The sequence below is a fragment of the Sorex araneus genome, chromosome 5 (genome assembly GCF_027595985.1).
Source record: "Sorex araneus isolate mSorAra2 chromosome 5, mSorAra2.pri, whole genome shotgun sequence".
Taxonomy (NCBI): Eukaryota; Metazoa; Chordata; class Mammalia; order Eulipotyphla; family Soricidae; genus Sorex; species Sorex araneus.
In genome coordinates this window covers 139,969,933-139,994,073 of record NC_073306.1, presented here as the reverse complement: position 1 = coordinate 139,994,073, position 24,141 = coordinate 139,969,933, and the positions used below count along the sequence as shown (strand labels likewise).

Sequence of the window (24,141 nt, the reverse complement as noted above, 5' to 3'; positions counted from 1 at the left end):
AAGGGGACAGTGTTTCCAACTGCGGATGCAGGGATTAGGCTGGACACAACCAGTGATGGACCACAGGAACTATCTCAGCTTCTTGCCTCAGAAAGGTACCCCCATGACCTCGCACGTGGCGCTGGGACAAAGTGAGACATGGGCAGTTCATCGATGGTGGGGCCCTCTGGGCAGTCCGTCGTCCTATTGCACACCTGCTGCCTCCCACCCCCAGAACCCAGGGCCCCACTAGGGACACGGCAAAGCCTGGCTGACTTGCAGCATCCCGCCCTGAGGCCCCAGGAGCTCGTGCGGTGGGCCAGGAAGGGGCTAATGGGTCCTGTCCCAGAGAGAAGTCCTAGAGGCACATCTTGAGGCAGCCCAGGGGGCACTAGTGCAGGCTCTGCCGAGGGAAGGACTCGAGCAGACAGATGCCTCCCCTGTCCTGGGACCGGCTCCAACCCCCAGAAAGGTGGCCCACAGGACAGGTGGCCCATTCTTTCCTGGAGCCCCTGTGTCCAGGACCCCATGTCCCACCCCAAGGAGCATGAGCTGGCCCCTGCACCTGGGGCCATTCATTCCTGTGTGGATGTGGCCAGCCCAAGACACCAGCCAGCCTGAGAGATGCTCCCACCGGGAGGAGGCAGTTGTCCCCTGGCACACTCAGCGTGGACGTCACTGTGGTGAAATCGCCCCTGGGGGACCAGGGTGTTGTCAGCCTCCTGCCCACCCCAAGGGAGCACCAGCCCAAATGGGGTCCCTAAGATCCCCTCAGATCTTCCCAGACCCCACTGTGCTCCCAGAATTCCCCCATATCCTGCCAGATTCCTCAGATATTTCCAGGCCCCCCAGGACCCTCCTAGACTCTTGCAGAGCCCTTGGTCTGGTCTCCGGACCTGAGAGGATGGGTCACTTCCTGTGGCAAGGAGAGTGTGATGAAGGCAGTGGCTGGGTGGGTCGTGGCATCTCGGGCCCCTTTCTGGAGTGAGGAGACAAAAGCAGGCCAAGAAGTCCAAGCTCTTGGACCCTGCTCCTCTGACCCCTGTGACCCTGCTGGCTGACGCGGGTGGGAGGACCGTTGCAAGCCGATGAGGTTCCATGTGACATGCAGTAGCGCCAGTGTCCACTGGGGGACAGCACACAAACTCCTTTCCCAGCATTTTCCTGCTGACCGTGTAGTGTCTGGTGTGTGTGTGGTGAGGTGGGTCATACCTGCCCAGCACAGCTGACCGGGGGGTCCCCAGCGCTTGCTGGCTGGGCCCGGCATTTGGAGCACCCGTGCTCTTGAGAGAGAGCTTCAGGGGAGGTGGCAGAGCAAGCCCCTGCTTCCCCCACCTGGACCTGGGCCCATGGGGGAGTGGGTGGAGCAGTGTGGGCACCGTGGTGGTCCCGAGGCCTCGTGTGAGGTTGCTGGCACCCAGCAGCTGGGCTGAGTCAGCCCTGTGCCCATCTGGCGGCACCAGGCACCGTGTCTCCCCGGCCCTCCTGGGTGCTGGGCCGAAGCCCCTGCTCCCTGGCCCCGACAGCCTCGCTCACTCCCTGAGCTCTGGGCAGGGGACCCTGTGCAAGGGGATAGTGAGCCCCACAGCCCAGACCATGCTCCAGCTGCAGCCCTGGGACCATGTGGGGACACAGGCTGAGCGTGGAGGGACACCTTGCCCGTGACCATGTGGGCCCCAGGGGCAGCCATTTCTGTGGACAGTGGATGAGTGAGAGTAGGAGCCCAGTGTCCAGTGCTGGGGTGGCGCTTCTCCTGGCCGTGGGCCCCGGGCCACTGTGGGCGCTGCCACTGGGGGTCTGCAGCCCTGGGGACTGGGCCTGTGCGTGTGAATGCATGCCTTATGGTTGCACATGTGTTTTCATGGGTGTGGATAGAGTGTGTGAACACATGAAGATATGAATGCGCATGTGTGTGACATGTGTACAGGCGTGTGGGCCCATGTGTGTGCAGCTCTATCTGTCTTGCTTGGCTGGCATCAGGGTTGAGTTTCTGGGTGATGCCTGTGGGTGGCTGCAGTCAGCACCTACCTCTCCTTTACTGCTGACAGGCAGGTCACATGGGCTGTGTCGGGGCTGGGGTCCTGGCTCCGGGCTGTGTCCTGGTTCTGGGCCGGAGTCCTGGCTCCGGGCTGTGTCCTGGTTCCAGGCTGGGGTCCTGGCTCTGTGTCCTGAATCTGGGCTGGGGTCTTGGCTCTGGGCTATGTCCTGGATCTGGGCTGGGGTCCTGGCTCTGGGCTGTTTCCTGATTCCTGGCTGGAGTCCTGGCTTCGGGCTGTGTCCTGGTTCTGGGCTGGAGTCCTGGTTCCAGGCTGGGGTCATGGTTCCAGGCTGAGGTCGTGGTTCCGGGCTGGGGTCATGGTTCCGGGCTGGGGTCGTGGTTCCGGGCTGGGTCTTCACTCTAGGCTGGGCTCCTGGCTCTGGCCTGTGTCTGAGTCCGAGTGGAGGTCCTGGTTTCAGGCTCTGTCCTGGTATGGGGTGTGGAAGGGACCCTTCTTTGTGCTGGCCCCAGAGGGCCGGGTGCTGGCAGCTCTCTCTGGGGTGGGGGTTGGGAGTAGCTGGGCGGCTGGAATGTTCAGCTTCCATTCGTCTGCGACCCTGCCCCTCAACTAGGCTCAGGCCTGGACTGAGCTGAAAGTGACCAGAGCAGGGGAGCCCCCCATGGCGCCCGTGCTAAGCCCACCTGGTGCCTGCAGGGTGGAGCGCAGACCCCTCTGGGGACATCCCAGGCTGCGCAGGGGACGGCCATGAGGTTAGCAAGAGCTCAGGGCCTGGCCATGCAGACAGCTGGCTGCAGGGGTGGGGGAGAAGGAGAAGGCTGGGGGAGTGCGTGGGGTCCCTGGGGGGCGGGGCCTCTGCGCTGGCGCTTCTCCACCTGAGTCGTGCACATTTGCCCCTCTGAGCAGACAGGGAGCCCACATACATCCCCGGGGAGGGGGCCTGGTTTCTGGATGAACACCTGTGCCTTGGCCCCCTCAGGGCTGATCCTGCACTTGAGGTGCCCAGAGCGTCCCCTTTCTTAACAGTGTCCAGAGCCTGGAGGGGCTTCTGAGAGTTGACCCTCAGCCAGTGCTCCCTTCTGAGCCCCCCACACTGAGCTGACAGGCCCAGCTCTGTGGGCACGGCCTGGGTGTGCCACCAGCCACCCCGCCAGGCTGTGGCCCCCCGCAAGCTGCCCTGTGTTTGAGTCAGCTCACGAGCTTGGGGGAGGACCCTTCTCAGCGGGAGGCCTGTCCCCCACGTGGGGGTCTTCTCCAAGCCCTGGTGTTCCCCAGGGGGTGTCCTCCTACCTCTCAGCAGTCCCCAGGTCCCTCCAGCCCCCTCCCTGTCTGAGTCCCTGGGAGGTGGCCATTGCTTGAAGACCTCACCCCTGGCCCGGCCCCTGCAGCCCCCGCAGCCCAGACCCCGTGCCCTTTCTCGTGAAATGGGCATCAGCAGGAAATCCACCTATCTGCAGGGATTTTTAATACTGAATGTTTAAGTTCTTCTTTGAGATCGTTGTAACTTCACCTCACCACGAGGAAAATGCGGAGACCACTAGGCCTGTCTCTGTCGCAGCTGTCTGTAGCCGCAGAGGACAAGGCTGTCCCTGGGACCGCTGCTGGAGGGAAACCCCGCGGCACACCTGTGCCGGTCTCTGTGGGGTAAAGGCCGTGTGGGCTGAGGCCTTGACCCACGTGCAGTTACATGCTCAGTTTCTTTCCTTTCTAACTGCCAAGATGTGCAGACAGTTCCGTCCCACCTTCCCAAGGCAGTGTGGGGGCATCATCGCTGGCAGCTGATCTTGTAGCTGTTCAGACCACGCTGGGCACCTCTGGGTATTCTTTTTTTCTATTTGGGCCATACCCAGCGGTGCTCAGGGCTTACTCCTGGTTCTGTGCTCAGGAATCACTCCCAGCGGTGCTCTGGGATTGAACAAGGCAAAAGCTCTCCCCACTGTGCCTCACGCCGGCCTCCAGCCAGTCCCGTCTTCCATTTCAATTTGGTCACCGTGATGAAGAGGGTGTCTGCATCGGAGATGCCCTGCCCACCCACCATGTTCCGGATTCCACGGTGGAAAGGTTGGCACCCCAATATTCACACCCCCTGCCTGCTCCTTCTGTGACATCCTCACATCCAGTGGGGCGTCAGGGGCTGCGCGGTCAGCTCACACACAGCTGTCCTGGTGCTTGGGGCCAGGACTGCCAGCGGCAGGTCTGCCGGGCTGGGACGGACGCACTGCAGTCCTGAGTGGCTGTGCTGTGGAGTCCACGGCAGCCTGCCTGAGATGCAGCTTGTGTCTTCAGGCGGCTGTGCAGGAGGGAGGGAACGGGCTGGGGGTTGTCGGCTCCTCTGAGGAGTGCCCTGCTGAGCCGCTGTGCGTGGCAGTGCCCAGTCCTCTCACCTCGTCCTGCTCAAGGTCGCGCAGCTGAGAGGAGGGGCTGTGCTTCCTGCCCGGCGGGCTGTGTGCAGCTGATCAAGGGCCAGACCCCAGGGACCCGCCATGCACCTGGGCCCTGATCCTGGCAGGGCCGATGTGACCCTGGTTGGCTGGTCAGAATTTCCAGCCTGTCCCCTCAGTGGCTGTGTGTGGAGGGGGCAGGACCAGACAGCTCTGCCCCCTCTGTCCACTTCTGGACAGCCGGCTAGCATGGACGGTGCCCTATGAGCCTGGGCGGGCAGTGGCGGGCAGCCAGGGCCCAAGGTGGGCGTGCGGGCAGGTGGCTGACCGCCCTGCTGGCGAGGTGCCTGTCTCCGTGCCCCACTCCCGCGGCCACGCCCGCCGCTCCAGCGGCCACCCCTGAACCGCAGCCCGCCGGGCACCGGCTCTCACACAGTCTCACCGGGCGAGCACCAGGGTGTCCCACTGACACGGGCCTTGGCCAGGGGCTTGTCCTGGTTGAGGGACACGCATAGCCTGGCTACGTCTGCTGAGTCACGCGGCCTCGGGTGGCTGGGGGGTGGCTCGAGTACCGCAAGGTTGGTGTGTGGACGTGGTGAGGAAGAAGCTGGTGCTGGCACGTGGATGAGGAGATGCACGTGGTGGGCAGAGCGTAGGTGCGGGACACCTGTGGGAGGCTGGAGCACTTCTGGACCCCCCCACTGACCACAGGGCCTCCTCTGCCCAGGGGACGGGCTGTGTCCATGGACAGGACATGTCAGCCTGCGACACCCACTTGGGCCTCACGGCAGGTGCTGCTCGGGGACCTCTGAGCTGCTCTCTGCCCCTCGGGGCAGACCCAGGGCTGCGGCTGAGAAACAGCATTCTTCATTCTTCCTGCGATCTGCCCTGGGCGGGGGGGCGGGGCGGGAGCTTATGAGAGCTACTCTACCCCCTTATAAAACTCCATAAATTAAATTTGTATTGACTCCCACGGAGGGCCTGGAAGAAAATCAATGCTTTCCTGCTCCACGGGAGTGCTCTGAGCAGGCTAAACACAGTCCTTCCTCCTCCTTCCTTCCCCTCCCAGGAGCGGAAAATTCCTTGGGGGGAGGGGCGGGAGCCCGGGGAGGGCACTTCCTGTTGTCCAAGTTCTGGCCCATGCTGCAGAGGCGGTTCAGGGGCCAGAGCCGGGAAGCAGCCGCATCCCTCCCGGGATGGCGAATTTCTGGCACCGCCTGCCGTCTCTGGCCTGCTGGACGCAGCAGCTTCTGGAGGCGCCGAGAGGGGAAGGAACAGGAACTCGCACTTCCCGTGTGTGTGGGGAGGTGGGGAGTGAGACAGGGCACCCGGACACTGGCGTGTGATTGGGTGTGCATGAGGCTGGCCAGCTGTCAGAGAGCATCCATCTCTGCCATGTGGGGGTGGCCTGCAGCCTGCAGCCTCCTCCATCCCATCCCCCCAGTGCTGCCTGCTGATGGGGGTGAGTCACCGCACAGCTCAGGGCCTCCAAATGCTACTGACCACACCTATAGGACTCCCCATCGGGCCAGGGGGCCTGGGGCCTGCCTTGGGGGCCTGCCAGGGAGTCCCCAAGGGTTGGGCATATGCAGGACATGGCGCCAAGGTGGGGACTAGTGAGAAGTCAGCTGTAGGCCACCACTGTGGCTGCACGGGCTGCCCGCTGTCACGTGGCCTGACAGGAGGGCAGAAGGAGGGTGTGTGGGTGCGGGGCAGTCTTGAGGTGGTGCTGAAGGGACAGCGGCATCCTCGCAGAGTCTGGCCTGACCGGCATCTGCGTGTGCTCCTGTATGTCACATGACCTGGGGCACACGGGTGGTCAGACTCTGGCACACATGTCAGGCCCAGGTGGAAGGTCGTCCTCTGTGAGGACGGGCCTCACCGGCCAGGCCCCCAGCTGCTGTGGGGCTGTGGCCTCTCTCCAGGCTTCCCTGTCCACAGCGCAGGGCCTGACTCTGGGCCCTGATGGCGGCTCTTCCCGCTCACGACCCGGAGGCCCTTTCCCTTGAGTGCAGGCCATCTGCCTTCCTTGAATGGACCCTGCCTCAGCTGACCCCAGGTAGCCTGCTGCTGAGTGCACAGGGCCCGCATGTGCATGGCTCCAGTGCCCAACCTGGGTCTGCCAAGGCTCAGTCCTCTCTAAGGCAGAGACCAGCAGGCTGGCTGGCAAACCTTCGGCCTAGTCAGCCCCCAGTGCCAAGGCAGGCAGCTTGCAGGAGCCCAGGGATGGTGAAGAGGTGAGGTGGTAGGTGGAGAGGAGGTAGAGATGAGGAGGTGAGGTGGTGAGGTAATTAGGTGGTGAGACAGTGAGGCAGCAAGGAGGTGAGGGGGTGAGGCAGTGAGGAGGTGAAGGGGTGGGATGGTGAGGGAATGAAGAGATGAGGGGTTGAGGCAACGAGGAGGTAAAGGGGTGGGATGGTGAGGGAATGAAGAGGTGAGGCGGTGAGGTAGTGAGGCAGTGAGGTGGTGGAGGGATGAGGCAGTTATGAGGTAAAGGGGTGGGATGGTGAGGGAGTGAGAGGTGAGGAGGTAAAGGGGTGGAATGGCTGGGGAACAGTGAGGGGGTGAGGCAGTGAGGTGGTGATGGGGTGAGGCAGTGAGGAGGTGAAGGGGTGAGATGGTGAGGGAATGAAGAGGTGAGGGGTGAGGCGGTGAGGGGGTGAAGGGGTGAGATGGTGAGGGAATGAAGAGGTGAGGGGTGAGGGGGTGAAGGGGTGAGATGGTGAGGGAATGAAGAGGTGAGGGATGATGCAGTGAGGGAGTGAGGGGTGAGGCAGTGAGGAGGTGAGGGGATGAGATGGTGAGGAAATGAAGAGGTGAGGGATGAGGCGGTGAGGGGGTGAGGGATGAGGCAGTGAGGAAGTGAGGGGGTGAGATGGTGAGGGAATGAAGAGGTGAGGGGTGAGGCGGTGAGGGGGTGAAGGGGTAAGATGGTGAGGGAGTGAAGAGTGAGGGGTGAGGGGGTGAGGGATGAGGCAATGAGGAGGTGAGGGGGTGAGATGTAAGGGAATGAAGAGGTGAGGGGTGAGGCGGTGAGGGATGAGGCAGTGAGGAGGTGAGGGGGTGAGATGGTGAGGGAACGAAGAGGTGAGGGGTGAGGTGGTGAGGGAGTGAAGGGGTGAGATGGTGAGGGAATGAAGAGGTGAGGGGTGAGGTGGTGAGGGAGTGAAGGGGTGAGATGGTGAGGGAATGAAGAGGTGAGGGGTGAGGTGGTGAGGGAGTGAAGGGGTGAGATGGTGAGGGAATGAAGAGGTGAGGGGTGAGGTGATGAGGGAGTGAAGGGGTGAGATGGTGAGGGAATGAAGAGGTGAGGGGTGAGGGGGTGAAGGGGTGAGATGGTGAGGGAATGAAGAGGTGAGGGGTGAGGCGGTGAGGCATCAGGTGGCAAGGAAGTGAAGTGATGAGGCAGCTAGTGAGGAGGTGAGGAGGTGAGTAGAGAAGAGGTGAGGAGGGCACCCTTGGGCCGACCTTGGCCAGGGAGGAGGGCGAGGCCCCTCGTCCAGGTCAGCCCAGGTGTGCAGGCAGGCTTCCCAGAGGACTGCGTGTGCGCGGGCGGGCGCATGTGCGGCCACACGTGTGGGTGTGCTCACGTATGTGCCCGCGTGGGCGCGCGCGCGCGTGTGTCAGCAGGTGTGGGCACGCCGTGGGCGCGCGCGGGCCGGCGGCGCGGCGGCGGCGCGCGCGGCCGGGCGCCGAGGGGTTAACGGGGGGCGGGCCGAGCGGCGGGCGGGGCGCGGTGCGGCGGGGCTGGGGCGCGCGGCTCCGGCCCGCCGGCACCATGGTGCAGAAGTCGCGCAACGGCGGCGTGTACCCCGGCCCGGGCGGCGAGAAGAAGCTCAAGGTGGGCTTCGTGGGGCTGGACGCGGGCGCGGCCGAGTCCACGCGCGACGGCGCGCTGCTGATCGCGGGCTCCGAGGCGCCCAAGCGCGGCAGCATCCTCAGCAAGCCGCGCGCGTCCGCGGGCGCGGGCAAGGCCCCCAAGCGCAACGCCGTGTACCGCAGGCTGCAGAATTTCCTCTACAACGTGCTGGAGCGGCCGCGCGGCTGGGCCTTCATCTACCACGCCTACGTGTGAGTGCGGGGACAAAGGCCCGGCCGGCCGCGGGCCCCCACTCAGCCATTTTGTGGGGGTGAGGCGTGGGGGGCGGCGCGTCCTCAGCCCGGGGGTCCCCCGGCGACCAGCCGAGGCTCGGCCCTTCCCGGGGCGGGGGTGGGGTGGGGGCGGTTTCCCGGAACCCCTGCGCCAACCCCAGTCCCCTGGGGAGCAGGGGCGCCCACGGGCGGGGGGCACCGTGGGTGGTCGGCTCCAGGCCTCCCTGCCAGCACAGGGTCCCGGGCGGGCCCTGGGCTTCCGCGCACGGAGCCCCTCTCCTGCCCCCTGCCTGCCAGGCCTGCTGGACCCTCTCCGGAGGTGGCACAGTGGCCGCCCTCTCTGCGGTGGGGGAGGGGTCCCTCCGGAAAACATGGGACCGGGGCCCCTCCCAGGCGTCTGGGCTCCCTCTGCACTCAGCTCAGCGCTGGCTGGGTGGGGGTGGGGGTCTCAGATGAAGCTGTTGCCTGGCGGGGGCAGATGCGTCTGGGCGGTGGGACTGTCTCACCCCACCACTCCGTCTGGGCCGCCCAGCGCCGGGGTGCTCCCGGCTGGCCGGTTCTGAGCCCTCATGGGGCTGGCTCCATAGCTATGCCCAGCACTGATCCCCTGGCCCCCACCCAATGGGCACACCCCAGGGTCCTGCCCTGTGTGCCCCTGGGGTCGGCGGCATGGCTGGAAGCCCAGGCATGCAGGGTGGGCAGAGGGTGCCAGGGCAGAGGGCGTGGGGCACTCTGGGGCCAGCTTCTCTGCTGGAGCTCCTGCAGCTCAGGTGGCCAGACCACGTGCCAGGCTCAGGCCTTTCTTCAGAGACTGCGAGTTCCCTGTCCTCACACAGGGGAAACTGAGGCAAGAGTGCTGCAGCCATCAGGGCCCTGGAGTGGAGAACTGGGTGCAGGCTGTGTGAGACAGAGTGCCCTTGTGAGCGTCAGGGTGAGCGGTGTTCCCACTCACTGCCGTGTTCTCCTGCTGAAGGGCCCCTCCCCCACTCCAGGGTGGCCTGTGGGCTGTGGGCAGGATTCCCCCCGGGCTGCTTCTCCGCTTCCTCCCGTGGCCCCCAGGAGGGAGCAGTATCGATTGAAGACTTGGAGAATCTCGTGGAAATTCCCCAAAAGGTGATCTGCCTGTGCGAGTTCCCGGGAAGATTTGTTCTGCAGCTGCGGGTGCTGTGTGGGAATCTAACCCTCAGGCCCGAGTGCGTCTGCCGCGAGCCTCAGTAGCAGCCTGGGTGGGCTCTGAGGGGCTGAGCCCCTGCCCGCTGCCCTGCCCGTGTCCTCTTCGCGTGTCCACCTCCGGACACGGCCTCCCGCGTGGCCCTCTGCACCAGCAGCGGCTCCCTCTGCTCGTCCGTGGTGGAGCGAGGGGCAGGGCAGAGGGGCCCTTCCGGGCCTTGGCCTGGGCAGAACCACCCCAGGGAAGGGCGGGTGGGAGGAAGCACAGCAGGTCTGGGGAGCCCGGGCAGCCCCAGGGGGTGTGAGGGGGGCTGCCGTGGTCGGTGTTGGAGGGGATGTGTCCAGGTCCTGAGCAGGTGGAGGCTGGAGGGCAGGGTTGGCCCTTCCAGACAGGACAGTGTCGCCCCTTGACATGGCAGCTCCAAACAGCTGTGAGGAGGCAGCGCCGCAGGCTGTGCTCTATCCCAGAAGCACCGCTCTGGCCTCCCACCTTCCCCTAGCAGGCTCCCCCCAGCCTCCCAGCTTCCCGGCCTCCTGGCCTCCAGTCTCCCATCCTCCCGCCTCCTGGCCTCCCATCCTCCCGGCCTCCCATCCTCCCAGCCTCCTATCCTCCCGGCCTCCCATCTTCCTGGCCTCCCAGCCTCCCAGCCTCCCATCCACCTGGCCTCCCAGCCTTCCAGCTTCCCCCAGCCTCCTAGCACCCCCTCTAGTCTCCCCAACACCCACCTCTCACCATCCAGACAGCTCTGGTTTAGACTTGGGGCCCAGAGACAGTGCATGGGGTGGGGATGGGCTCAAGTGGCAGAGCTCAGACTGGTACACGTGAGACCCTGAGCTCAATCTCTGGCACCACATGGCACCCAGCACCACCAGGTGTGGCCCAGGTGAGCCTTGCACATCACGGGGTGCAGCCCCCAATGATACTGTGAACAAAGAGGAAACCGCCAGAAATACCTGGCAGAGATGGGGGAGCGGGAGATGGGGGAGCAGGAGATGGGGGAGGAGGGAGAGATGGGGAGGAGAGAGGAGGGGGAGAGGGAGGGGAGTGGTGGGGGGAGTCAGAGGGGGCCACAGTTCGCTGCTGCAGCTGGGCTGTGGTGAGCCCAGGCCATGGTGGCAGGCGGAGCCCGTGTTGGGGGGGAGCTCCCTAGTGTGGGCTGTCCTGGTGGGCGCCTCTTCCTGTGGGAGCCCCTCAAGCGGTGTCACCTCCGAGCCAGTTAGTGCCCCAAGGGCTGGTACTGAGTGCAGCCCCCAGAGACCCCAGGGTGCCCTTGCCAGGAGGGGCGTGCGGTGTCCTGGGAAGGAGAAAGCCCCCCCTTGCCGAGCCTTCCTGTAGGGGCCCTGGCAGGTGCGGGCGGCCTGGGTGAGGCAGCCCCGAAGGACAGGGGCCTCTAGAACTGTCTGTGGGCTCCCTCTGGGGCCCTGGGTGCTGACAGCTGGGACCTCACTTCTGCAGTGCCCTCGAGTCTCGGGGCACCAGGGGCTGGGGCTGGGCTGTTACGGGCAGGCTGCTGGACTCGCTTGGGGCTCCCGCGCTCGTCAGCCGGCCCTTTGTTTGGGCCGTGGGAACAAGGGCCGGCCGGCTGGCCGCACTCCGCAGTGGGGCCAGCGGTAGCCACAGCGGCAGCTTCAGTGCTTTGGGCAGGGCCAGCCTCCAGCAGCCTCTGTGGGCGGGGGCGGGGCCGAGGGGTTGGCGTGACGGGCCCAGCTCTGGTCTGACCTTGTCTAAGGACACGGGTGCTCCTCTGGCCCCCAGCTGGGGTACACGCAGTTCTTTAATTTTGGGGAGTGCTCAGGGTAATTTTGTAAATGCACAGAGCAGAGCTTGTTCCAGAGAGCCTCGTGGGAGTCTGGGAGCAGCGTCTTGAGTCCCCTCCGCGATCACGCACAGCGGCACGCCAGCTGCTGGGTGCGTGGGGGTGCACGTCCTTCCCTGTGGTCCTGGCTGTCTGCCGTGGGGCCGCTGCGTGGGCCTGTCTGTGCCTCCACAAGCCTCAGTCTTGACCTAACTCAGACCTGTCAGGCCTTCCAGTTCACTTTCTCTCATTCGGCTGCAAGATACCTGTCAGGGTTGGTGCGAGGTATCGTTTTCTACTAGAGAAGCGTTGGGGGCAAGGAGGCAGGTCCACCTGAGGGGGTGGCTGTGGGCGCTTTCGGGCGGGGCCTGCAGGAGCAGGTGGGGCCCTGGGAGCTTCAGGGGGTCAGACCACCCACTGCTACACTGGCCCTACAGCCCAGGGGCAGCAGCCTGGTGCTGACCGTGGTGCTGAAGCCCGCCCAGGCTGTCTGCCCCGCCTGGACCTGTCCTTCAGACGTAGCTGCCCCTTGCCCCGCGGCTTCCCTCCCGCTCCATCCTCCCTGCTCCCCAGGGCCTGGGAAGTGGCTCCTGCAGCTTGTGGCTTCCCGAGCTGGGCCTGGTGAGGATTTGAGGGCACAGAGGTGGCCCCAGGGCACCGCTCGTTGTCTCCTCACTGCCGAATGCTGTGTCTCCCTGAGCCAGTGTTGGGGCATCTGCGTCTCTGTATTTCTTATGACACGAGATTCAGGGTTCCAAGGTCCTTTCCTGTGGTGAGGGCCGCAGTGAGAATTCCCTCAGAGGCCGGGGATAGCTGACCACGGCCACGTGGGGGGCTCCTGGAGCAGAGTGGGCGGAATGACAGGTGCCCTGTCCTTGCTGGCACAGCTGCCGGGGTGCCTGTCTATGGGCAGGACTGAGAGAGACAGCCTGGGTACACCCCACCTAGGAAGGACCCGCTGGGCTGGAGGAGCCTCCGGCATGAGGCTCTGACCGTGTTGTGCCCTCGGCACTGAGGCACACAACCGAGAGGGCGTGTCTGAGTGTTTCTTGGGGATGGGTGTTCCAGAGCTGAGCCGGGGGACTCTGGGACCTGGGGTCAATGAGAGGGCCGGGATGCTGTGTGAGGGGGGACAGGGCACTGTGTGAGGGGAACAGGGTGCTGTGTGAGGGGACAGGGCACTGTGTGAGGAGGAACAAGGTGCTGTGGGGGGTAGGTTGCTGTGTGAGGGGGACAGGGTGCTGTGTGAGGAGGAACAAGGTGCTGTGGGGGGATAGGGTGCCATGTGAGGGGACAGGGTGCTGTGTGAGGAGGAACAAGGTGCTGTGGGGAGGTAGGGTGCTGTGTGAGGGGACAGGGCACTGTGTGAGAGGGACAGAGTGCTGTGTGAGGGGACAGGGCGCTGTGTGAGGGGACAGGGTGCCGTGTGAGGGGGACAGGGCACTGTGAGGGGGGACAAGGTGCTGTGTGAGGGGACAGGGCGCTGTGTGAGGGGGACAGGGTGCTGTGTGAGGGGGACAGGGCGCTGTGTGAGGGGGACAGGGTGCTGTGTGAGGGGACAGGGTGCTGTGTGAGGGAACAGGGTACGGGTGCTGTGTGAGGGGGACAGGGTGCTGTGTAAGGGGGACAGGGTGCTGTGTGAGGGAGGGCGGTATGCTATCTGAGGGACAGGGCACTGTGGGGGAGGGCGGAGCACTGCAGGGGTGGATGGAGCACTGTGGGGATGGGGCTCTGTGGGGGGGATGGGGCCGTGGGGTTCAGGGTGCTGGGAGCTGGACTGAGACAGGTCGCAGGAGGGCGGAAACTTGGGTGATGGGGCTGCGGTATCTCAGAGGCAGGCGTCATGGGCCGAACCGGGAGGCCTGACCTCTCTGCCCTCGGGGGTGCCCTGTCTCTGGAGAGGCCCGTGGGGATATGGATGCAGGATCCCGGCTGTGTGCTGAGTCAACAGGCTTCCTGCCAGCTCCCTGGAGCCTCCTGGCCACCAGCCCGTGGGGACACCCCTGCCCACGCCCACAGTGCCAGCACACCTGGACGCGGGGCGGGTGCGAGGCGCCCAGCCTGTGTGAGTGGAGGTGCCCCTAGGTCTGAGGTGGGAGCCCCAGGGCGTGTGACAAGGCTCCCGGGAAGAGCCCAGCTGAGCCTCAAGGACTCTGCCACCGGCCCCAAGGTGAGCGGCAGAGGGTCAGGACGAAAGAGCGGAAGAGCGTTGGAGGTGCTGGCCCCAGGGCCCCAGGGTGCCTGCATTGTGCACACAAGGGGGTGGGGTCTCTGTGCAGGAAGGGAGTGACCCCACCGGCCTGCCTGCCCCACACTCTGCACGCAGCCACGTGCCAGCGCCTGAGAGTGTCAGGGCTGAGCATGAGCTGCCTCCCTGTGGGGCCGCTTTTCTGCGGCAAAGCGTTAGACGAGCCTCTGGATCTCTCCGGGCGCCTGGGGGTCCATGCCTGATCCCCAGAAACGAGGTGGGAAGCAGATGGCAGCACTTCGTTCCCGGGGAGGGATGTGCCCAGCGGGGACGCGGCAGGGCTGCAGGGCAAGGGGGACCCTCACGGGGCAGGCTGGGAAGTGTCCTGCTGGTGCCTCCTTGGCTGCCCTGGGCAGGGCCAGGCCAGGCCCAGGCGTCCAGTGCCTCCTGCCTGCTGGGCTGCCCCGACGGTCTGAGGTCCAGCTGCTGGGAGAGTGGCCACTGCCAGGGCTCGGGATGGGAAGGCGATGCCCTGGTCTCTGGGGCGCACCGACGTGAGCGGGGCACAGTGTGTGTGGTGACAGGACAGTCTGCCGCTGACCTGTGCCCTCAGGGTGGCCCTGGCCTGGTCCTGACTCCAGAGAGCTGCTACTGGGCCTCTGTCTTGGAGTGACGCCAGGGTCACTGACAGCCTTGGACCCAGGCCTGGGCCTTTTCTTCTGCACTTTAGAGAAGGGCTTTTTTTTTTCTTTTTGGGTCACACCCAGTGATGCACAGGGGTCACTCCTGTCTCTGCACTCAGGAATTACTCCTGGCGGTGCTCAGGGGACCATATGGGATGCTGGGAATCGAACCCTGGTTGGCCGCGTGCAAGGCAAACGCCCTCCCCGCTGTGCTATCGCTCCAGCCCCTGAGAAAGGTCTTGTCCAGTGGAGTAGGCTGGCCCTAGGGTGCACTCAGGGGACAGCCTGGGGCTCCCCATGTTGTGTCCCTGGGCCAGACTGGCTCTTGCTGGGCCGCAAGACACGTCTTCCCCTCCAGCCCTTCCTCTGCTGGCTCTGCCTGGTCCCCTCTCCAGCCCTTCGAGCTACAGTGCTGGGGCACCCTGTCAGGAGACCCCGGCTCCCCACCTCACAGGGTGAGGTGGGCTGGGCTGGGGTCCTTCCCACAGCTCGGGCCAGGGTGCTCCCGAAGCACTGGGTGTCCGTCCGCTCCGTGTGGTGGGGAGAAGCCAGAGGCACGGGAGAAGCCAGAGGCACGGGAGACGCCTAGACGTTAATTGAATGAACTAATGAGAGGAGGAAATTAATTGCGGTTTGGGAATGACTTTCCCTCCCACCCGCCACGGCCTTACTGCTGTGTGTGTGTGAGTGTGTGTGTGGGGGGGTGCTGCCTGCCGAATCCATGTCACACAGGCCCCAGGGGCCATTTCGGAGCTTCTCCCGGCAGAAGGCGGCCCCATCACTGCAGCCCCGTCCCCTCCCCCCAGGTTCCTGCTGGTTTTCTCCTGCCTGGTGCTGTCGGTGTTTTCTACCATCAAAGAGTACGAGAAGAGCTCGGAGGGTGCCCTCTACATCCTGGTGAGCTAAGGGTGGCATCCGTGCCCTCCCCCGCCGCCGTGCCCTGAGGAACTCCCTGGGGACCCCCAGGCTCCTTCTAGTGTCCCCTGACGCGGAGGCTGCATCTTGCCAGCCGCCACAGCCTCCCCGACATCCACAAACCCTTCCCCCCAGCTGTCCCGTGCCTGGCAGGCAGGCTAGGGAGGATCTGCCCTGCAGGGCCTCTGCAGCCACCCTGCCCAGCCCGCGCTGGTTCCCAGGAGGTAGCCCGAGGCTGGCCCGGCTTCTGTCCTGCGGCGCTGCCGCCTGGGCTCATCGTGGCTCCCCCCACCGCCAGGAGATAGTCACCATCGTGGTGTTCGGGGTGGAGTACTTCGTGCGCATCTGGGCCGCGGGCTGCTGCTGCCGGTACCGAGGCTGGAGGGGGCGGCTCAAGTTCGCCCGGAAGCCCTTCTGCGTGATCGGTGAGGCCCCGCCGGGGGCTGCGCCCCTGCCCACCCGCGGGGGAAGCGCAGGCCGCGGGGGCGGGCGGGCCGGGCCGGGCGGCTGGTGCAGGACGCTCCTCCCCGCAGACATCATGGTCCTCATCGCCTCCATCGCCGTGCTGGCCGCGGGCTCCCAGGGCAACGTCTTCGCCACCTCGGCGCTGCGCAGCCTCCGCTTCCTGCAGATCCTGCGCATGATCCGCATGGACCGGCGCGGGGGCACCTGGAAGCTGCTGGGCTCGGTGGTGTACGCGCACAGCAAGGTGCGGGGGCGCGCGGGGGCGCGGGGGCGCGGGGCGCGGGGGCACCTGGAAGCTGCTGGGATCGGTGGTGTACGCGCACAGCAAGGTGCGGGGACGCGCGGGGGCGCGGGGGCACCTGGAAGCTGCTGGGCTCGGTGGTGTACGCGCACAGCAAGGTGCGGGGACGGGCGCGGGGGCACCTGGAAGCTGCTGGGGTCAGTGGTGTACGCGCACAGCAAGGTGCGGGGACGGGCGCGGGGGCGCGGGGGCACGGGCGCGTGAGGGGCGGGGGCGCGGGCGCCGCCCCGGCCCCGCGCAGACCCGCTGGTGTCTTGCAGGAGCTGGTCACCGCCTGGTACATCGGCTTCCTCTGCCTCATCCTAGCTTCCTTCCTGGTGTACCTGGCCGAGAAGGGCGAGAACGACCACTTCGACACCTACGCGGACGCGCTCTGGTGGGGCCTGGTGAGTCCGGCCTCCCCTCCCCCAGGCGCCACCTGCTGGCCACTGGGCGCACGCCAGGCGGAGCTGAGGCTGGGGGCGCCTCCTTGGCCCTCCCGTGCCTCCCCCCTGCCGGCCTGCGTGTTCTGTCCTGGAGAGGACAGAGCCCTGTTTCCCAGGGGCGGGCGGGGCGCCCGCATGGCACGGTCCGCCCAGGCTCAGGAAGGGGGCCAGGGCACGGGCACCAGCCACGCTACTCGGGCTCTTGGGAGCAGTGCTCCTGGCCGTGTGTGCCGCGCTGGGCATCTGCGCCTTCCACAGTCAGCGGTGGAGCCAGGCACTGCCCCAGTCCCGCCCTCCACGGGCCCAGGTGCCCCGCGGCCCCCGCCTTTCCCCTCTGCCCGCAGGGGGCCCTGACCTGGGGGGTTTGGCGGCCCCTGGCGGTGCCTCGGCGGGTGCCAGGTGTGCGCCCCGCTCTGGCTGGTGTGGGGGGAGCCCAGTGAGCGGCAGGGCCAGCCCAGAGCAGGGATGTGGGGGTCAGAGCGGCACCGCTGTCCCCAGATCACCCTGACGACCATCGGCTACGGGGACAAGTACCCCCAGACCTGGAACGGGAGGCTGCTGGCCGCCACCTTCACCCTCATCGGCGTCTCCTTCTTCGCTCTGCCCGCGGTGAGCCTTGGGGCCCTGCGGGAACCCGGCCACTGGCCAGGGAGGGGCCGCAGGGGGCAGTGCGGGGCCTCCAGGTGCCCCAGCCTGTCCTCAGAGAAGTAGGACCCCAGGTGCGGGCGGGGGCTCCCCAAGGCCCGTCAGGAGGGGGTCTCTGGGCGAGTCACTGGGGAGTGGGCGGGGCCGGGGCGGGTCTCTGGGAGGTGGGCAGGGCCTACGGGCCATTCTGAGTGGATGTGGGCAGGGTCTCTGGCCTGGCCAAAGGGAGGTGGGCGGAGTCTGGCGAGTCAGAGTGCAAATGGGAGGGATTTGGCAGGTTAGAGGGAGGTATGGCAGGTTAAGGAGGGCAGTGGGCGGGGTTTGGCAGGTTACAGGGGAAGTAGACGGAGTCTAGCGGGTTGTGGGAAGAGGGCGGGGTTCGGCGGGTTAGAGGCAGTGGGCGGGGTTAGCGGAGGGGGGCAGTGGGCGGGGTTGGGCGGGGTTAGCGGAGGGGGCAGTGGGCGGGGCCTGGTGGGTTAGAGGGCAGTGAGCGGGGTCTGGCGGGGTTAGCGGAGGGGGCAGTGGGCGGGGTTGGGCGGGTTAGAGGACAGTGGGCGGGGACTTTGGAGGATGGGCTCTGAGGGTTTCTGGGCAGGTCTGAGGGGAGCTGGCGGTCCCCAAGAGGGTCTAAGGAGAGGAGTTGGGGGTCCCCGGGCGGTTCTGAGGGGAGGAGTTGGGGGTCCCCCGGCGGTTCTGAGGGGAGGAGTCCCTAAGGGAATATGAGGAGGAGGTGTTGGGGGTTCCAGGCAGTTCTGAGGGGAGGAGTTGGGGGTCCCCCGGCGGTTCTGAGGAGAGGAGTTGGGGTTCCTAAATGGGTCTGATGGGAGAAATTGGGAGTCCCTGGTAGATCTGAGGGCCGGAGTGCGGGGCCCCTGGGTGAACCTGACCGGGTCCCTGGATAGGCCTGAGGGGAGGAGTTGGAAGTTCCTGGGCAGACTTTCTGGGAGGGCTTGCGAGTCCCTGTGAATCTGAGCGGGGTTGTTGGGGGCCCTCAGACGGATCTGAAGGGACAAGTTGGGGGTCCCTGGGCAGGTCTGAAGGGAGGAGAGGGTGTCCCTGGGTGGGTCTTGACGGAGAAACTGAGGGTCCCCAGGTGGGTCCAAGGCAGGATGAGGGGGATGTTTGGGGCCCCCAGGTGGGTTGAGGGGAGGCGTTGGCGATTCTGGGCAGGTCTGAGGTGGAGGGTCTGGCTGAGGGGAGAGGTGGGGCCGGAGGCCCGGGGCCGCTGACCTGGAGCCTTGCAGGGCATCCTGGGCTCCGGCTTCGCCCTGAAGGTGCAGGAGCAGCACCGGCAGAAGCACTTTGAGAAGAGACGGAACCCTGCGGCAGGCCTGATCCAGGTGAGCCCGACCCAAGGCCCGGGGGCATCTAGTGTGAGGCCTGAGCTCCCCTAGCCCCGGGGCCCCAGGGAAACTTGGTGGGGCAGGCTGCCTCCTTCTGGCAGTGTCCTCGCAGTGGGTGCTCTCAAACCTGCCCTTGCTGCTCACTCTGAGTCTTTGGGTGGGGTCAGCCTGGGGTCAGCCATGTGCTCTGATCTCTGTCCCCCCACTCCAGCAGCCCCGCAAGACTGTTGTGGCTGAGGTGGCCACTAGGGGTCACAGTGTTCTGTCTGGTGGGGTGCTCTGTCGCAGGGGGTACACCAGGGGGCTGGGTAGGTTTCATGTTCCTTTGGGATCCAGGGTACAGCGGCCCAGGCAGGAAACAGGGTAGACAGGACGCAAAGGTGGAGAAGAGGGGCAGGAGGAGGTGCCCCAGGTTTTGGTTGTGACTTGGTGGGATGGTGCTGTTTGCTGATAGAAGACCGGGGACGGGCGTGTGTGTGTGTGTGTGTGTGTGTGTGTGTGTGTGTGTGTGTGTTACTCACAGCTCAGACACGTAAAGGCTGAGAAATCAGGGTAGGTGCAGCATCCAGGAGACGACATACAGGGTGTGGGGGGCAGGGACAGGTGGAGGAGCGGGCAGAGGGTCCCTCGGGCGGGAGGTACTTAGAGAAGATTCAGGTCCCACACTAAGGACACAGGAAGATGTGAGAGTTCGAGACCCAGAGATGTGGGGAACCCGGAGGGTGGGGTGTCGAGTGGGTGGATGGAGTAGGGGGGAGACAGGCTCGGTGAAGAGGCTCCAGAGTTCTTCAGGACCCCCAGCCTGGCTTAGGAATCCCGAGTGTGAGGGTGCTGGATGCCACTGAAGGCCAACCCCAAGATATCAGCTCTGTGGTGTAGAGCATCAGGTCTCTTGGTAAAAAAAAATACCAGAAGCAGGAAAACATGGAAACTGATTGCAAAGGTCACCCCCAGCTCCAATAGGAAAGCATGGAGTCTGCCTACCCCCACCCTGCTCCCAGCTCTTTCGTGGTGTGGGGGCAGGGAGGAGGTGGGCCGCATCCTGGGCAGCTGCTGGCACTGGAGAGAGCAGAGCGCCTCATTTCCAGACGCAGTTAGGTGTCTTGTAAACGTGCACGTTGGAAATGTTCTCAGGACTGGAAGGGGCTCCCGGGTCACGTCTATCAAAACCCTCCCAGGGGAGAGGCCGGGGTGATAGTGCAGTCAGTAGGGCGCTTGCCTTGAATGTGGCCAACCGGATTTTATCCCTGGCATCCCATATGGTCCCCCGTGCATCGTCAGGAGTGATTCCTGAGTGCAGAGCCAGGGGTAGCCCCTTAGCATTGCTGGGTGTGACCCCAAAACACAAAGCCAAGAACTAATTCCTCACAAAGCAGATGAAGTTGCCATGACCACTGCGACAAGGCATAGCAGACAGGACCAGGTCTGGAAAAAAGGGAAAACCTGAAAGAAACAGGCTCAGAAGGGTACCAGGCAGGGGACAGAGGGCTGATACAAAGTACTTAGAAGGCTCTGTCTGGGAGCAAGGCGGGGTGCAGACTCAGTGTGGTCAGAAAGACCTCCACTCTCGCCTCAGCCTGACCTCTGCACTCCGTGCAGTAAAAGGTAGAGGCTCATCCAGATAGAGGTGCCACTGGCTCAGAAGAAAGGGGAGCCAGATCTTTCCTTTGTGGTTCCCTGGTTTGAGGAAACTCGGCCAGCTTGCTAGCTAACCATTGAGCTACTAGACTATATGACCGTGCACAACAGAGACAACAGCACCAACAAAGTTGTTTACAACAGTTTCCAAGGAAACAGTCATTACCTACAAGCAACTGAGGCAAATCCGGAGGAAGAAGAACCTGAGCTGCAGAAGGGCCCCAGTTGTTCAGTCTAGTCAGAGCTGTGGAGTAAGGAAAAGTGTTGCTCATTTGCGCAAACTGTTGGTATTCCTGTGAAAGTCCAGGCAACTGGCATAGTAGAGACTGATAAACTGTTATAAATATGCAGAAAGAAAAAGATTAATGGGCAGGTGGAGAGATAGATCAGTGGGCTGGAGCACCCACTTCATTTGGTCTCTGTCACTGCTTGGTCCCCTGAGTTGATCCTGAGCACTGATCTGGAAATAACCCTCAAGCACTGCGAGGTGTGCTCCTGTCACCCAGAAAAGATCAGTAGAGTGGGATGAAAGGAAATCAGAAGAACGTCTCACCAAATGGATAGTATCAATAAAGAGATAAATTATTAAGAGAACCAAACATTCTGAAGCTGAAATGGAGGCTCATAAGCGTCATCAGGAATGTGAGTAGGCAGAAGAGGAACTTGCAAAGTTGAAGATGGGTCAGTTGAAATGATCTTATTGGAGGAGCAGAAGGATAAAGAAAAATGAGCTACAGAGAGAAGGAACCACCCAGTGGATCAATTTATATGAAGGAAGAGAGAAATAAAGAGTGATGGGAGGAGAGGGAGAGGAAGGGGCAAAAGGAATACTTGAAATAGGGTCATAAACACCCCAAATTTGATGAAAGCCACTAATCTATAAAGTGACAGACTACAGGGCTAGAGAGTGTTATAGGAGAGAAGGCACTTGCTTTACATGCAGCCGAGGTGGCTTGGCCCTGGATTAAAATCCTAGCACCACAAATGGTCCTTTGAGCACAGCCAGGGTTCACTTCTGAGTGCAGTCAGGAATAGACCCTGACCGTCATCGATATGCCCCCCCCAACAAAATACACCCTGCTGTGGGAGGAAATAATTACTTTTGTACATCTGACAAAGGACTAATGTCCAAGATTTATAAGGCACTCACAGAATTTAAAACAAAACCTCTAAACAACACTGTGTGAAAAATGGGGAGTAGAGCTGAACAGACACTTTCTAAAGAAGTTATACAGATGGCCAGTATATATATGAAAAAAATGTTTTTCACTTATCATGGAAAAAGCAAAATAAAATGACAATTAGGATGGTACACATCAAAATTACTGGAAACCACCATTGCTGGTGGGGTTATGATGGGAAAAGGAACCCTCATCCTCTGTTGAGAATGTGGTCTGGCTCAGCCTCTATGGAAAACAGTATGGAGACTTCTGAAAAAAATTAAGAATTGAGCTTTCATATGACTCAGCTCTTCCACTTCTTGGCATTTATTTCAAGAACCCCAACATATCAATTCTAAAAGATAATTGGACTCTTGTGCTCACTGCTGCACTATTCACAGTTGCCAAGATCTGGGAACAAGTCACGTGTCCAAGGTCAGATACGTGGATAAAGAAGTTGTGGTATATATACACAGTGGGATCCTACTTAGTTATAAGAAAAGATGAAATCCTGTAGTTCACTGCATCTTAGATGAAACTGGAGAACACCATGCTGAATGAAGTAAGTCAAAGAGAGAAGTACAGATACCAAATGATATTTCCTATTTAGAGTATAAAATATTAAGGGAATAAACAATGGCCAATGGCAACATGTTCTGAGAATCTACCTCTAGAACTGAGTTTGCTAAACATGAAGGAGTGGTGTGAGGGGACGTAAAGATAATGGTGAAGGGGATGGTAGGGTGCAGCAGCAGGATATTCCTGAGACATTAGGAGTATTGTAAATCATGGTGCCTAAATAAATAGTCCCACACATGGTCTCGTTATTAAAGCTTCTGGAACCTAGAAGTAGAGCCAGAGTCTCCCCACTACCCCAGAAGAGACTCTTCACATACAGATTTGCGGGAAGACCATGACTTCCTGAAAGCTGAGAGCAGAGAGATTGGGTGACATTTCTTCTCAAGAAAAATCGTGGACTGGAGCAATAGCACAGAGGGTAGGGCGTTTGCCTGGCATGCAGCCGACCTGGGTTCAATTCCCAGCATCCCATATGGTCCCCTGAGCACCGCCAGGAGTAATTCCTAAGCGCAGAGCCAGGAGTAACCCCTGTGCATCACTGGGTGTGACCCAAAAAGAAAAAAAATTGTTAGCTGGGTAGCCTCAACCCACTTTCTTTGAACAATGGAGGCAAAAGGTGAATGTTCTCATGTGAACCAAAGCCGTTTACTCACTCCCAGCAGTCCTGCCCTTCAGAGAAGTTCACCAGAGCCTTTCAGGTGGAACGGGGGCTGGGGATAGGAGGCACTGAGCACTGCACTGGGGCAAGGTGATATCACGTTTATCTCAGAGCAAGTTGTAGTGTATTTTGACTTGTAACTCTTCCTTACCCCATCTGACTTGAAGACAAATGCATAAGAAATAATATTAAAGCTATCTTCTGAGCATATAACATACAAACATATAATTCATAGTGCAGTGGGTGGGGCATTCGCCTTACATGTGGCCGACCTGGGTTCAATTCCTCTGCCCCTCTCGGAGAGCTTGGCAAGCTACCAAGAGTATCTCGCCCACACGACAGAGCCTGGCAAGCTACCCATTGTGTATTCGATATGCCAAAAACAGTAACAAGTCTCACAATGGAGATGTTACTAGTGCCTGCTCAAGCAAATCAATGAACAACAGGATGACAGTGACAGTGACTGTTAAAAACATAAGGTAGGCAGTCTTTCTTTATTTTCTTTCTTTCTTTTCTTCCTTCCTTCCTCCCTCCCTCCCTCCCTCCCTCCCTCCCTCCCTTCCTTCCTTCCTTCCTTCCTTCCTTCCTTCCTTCCTTCCTTCCTTCCTTCCTTCCTTCCTTCCTTCTTTCCTTCCTTCCTTCCTTCCTTCCTTCCTTCCTTCCTTCCTTCCTTCCTTCCTTCCTTCCTTCTTCCCTCCCTCCCTACCTCCCTCCCTTCCTCCCTTCCTCCCTCCCTTCCTTCCTTCCTTCCTTCCTTCCTTCCTTCCTTCCTTCCTTCCTTCCTTCCTTCCTTCCTTCCTTCCTTCCTTCCTTCCTTCCTTCCTAACTCCCTCACTCCCTCCCTCCCTCCCTCCCTCCCTCCCTTCCTTCCTCCCTTCCTTCCTTCCTTCCTTCCTTCCTTCCTTCCTTCCTTCCTTCCTTCCTTCCTTCCTTCCTTCCTTCCTTCCTTCCTTCCTTATTGCATTTTGGGTCATACCTGGCAATGCTCAGGGGTTCCTCCTGGCTCTGCACTCAGGAATTACTCCTGGCAGTGCTTGGGGGACCATATGGGATGCCGGGGATCGAACTCCTGCCGCATGCAGAGTAAATGCCCAGCACGCTGTACTATCGCTGTAGCCCGGTAGACAGTCTCTAAAGAGGCAGAATTTTTTTATCTGCTATTGAATCTAAGTTGCTGTTAATTCAAACTAGATTGTTATATGTTTATTTTTTTCTTTTCTTTCACTGGAGACCCAGACCAGACCATGGGCATTCAGAATCACCTTAATTTATGCTCGGTGTTGGGAGTTAAGCTCAGGACTCATGATTGCCTGGGTGCTTCCTAAGCCTTGAGCCATCTTCCGGCCCCTTTTTACTGGAAATTCTTCACAGCATGGTCAGGATCACCTCAGTGCTTGTAGGAGGAACTGGGATCTGAAATTGTAGCCTGTGCTTGCTGGGAAGGTGCTTTAAACCACTGAGCCGGGGCTAGAGCGATAGCACAGCGGGTAGGGCGTTAGCCTTGCACTCAGCCAACTCGGGTTCTATCCCCAGCATCCCATATGGTCCCCTGAGCACCACCAGGGGTAACTCCTGAGTGCAGATCCAGGAGTAACCCCCGTGCATCACCAGGTGTGACCCAAAAAAGCAAAAACCAAACAAACAAAAAAGCATTGAGCCCTCTCCCAGTCCTTATAATTATAAATTTAAAATGATAATTGTGATGCCTGGGTAATCATAAAAAAAA

The 24,141-nt window shown here is 61.9% G+C and overlaps 1 protein-coding gene across 14 annotated transcripts in view; it reads left to right on the top strand.

Annotated features, from left to right (window-relative positions):
* The first annotated feature begins 8,068 nt into the window (after positions 1 to 8,068).
* KCNQ2 (potassium voltage-gated channel subfamily Q member 2) overlaps positions 8,069 to 24,141 on the top strand; it is a 39,600-nt gene continuing 23,527 nt past the window's right edge. For 10 of the 14 annotated variants that reach the window (XM_055140675.1, XM_055140673.1, XM_055140669.1 and 7 more), the window contains exons 1-7: positions 8,069 to 8,428; positions 15,093 to 15,183; positions 15,500 to 15,626; positions 15,735 to 15,910; positions 16,228 to 16,353; positions 16,891 to 17,001; positions 18,282 to 18,377. In XM_055140675.1, the coding sequence (XP_054996650.1) occupies positions 8,136 to 8,428; positions 15,093 to 15,183; positions 15,500 to 15,626; positions 15,735 to 15,910; positions 16,228 to 16,353; positions 16,891 to 17,001; positions 18,282 to 18,377 (1,020 nt within the window). In that variant the 5' untranslated portion in view covers positions 8,069 to 8,135. The remainder of the gene's footprint in view (positions 8,429 to 15,092; positions 15,184 to 15,499; positions 15,627 to 15,734; positions 15,911 to 16,227; positions 16,354 to 16,890; positions 17,002 to 18,281; positions 18,378 to 24,141) is intronic. The other 4 variants (XM_055140678.1, XM_055140679.1, XM_055140677.1 and 1 more) reach the window with 1 other exon arrangement.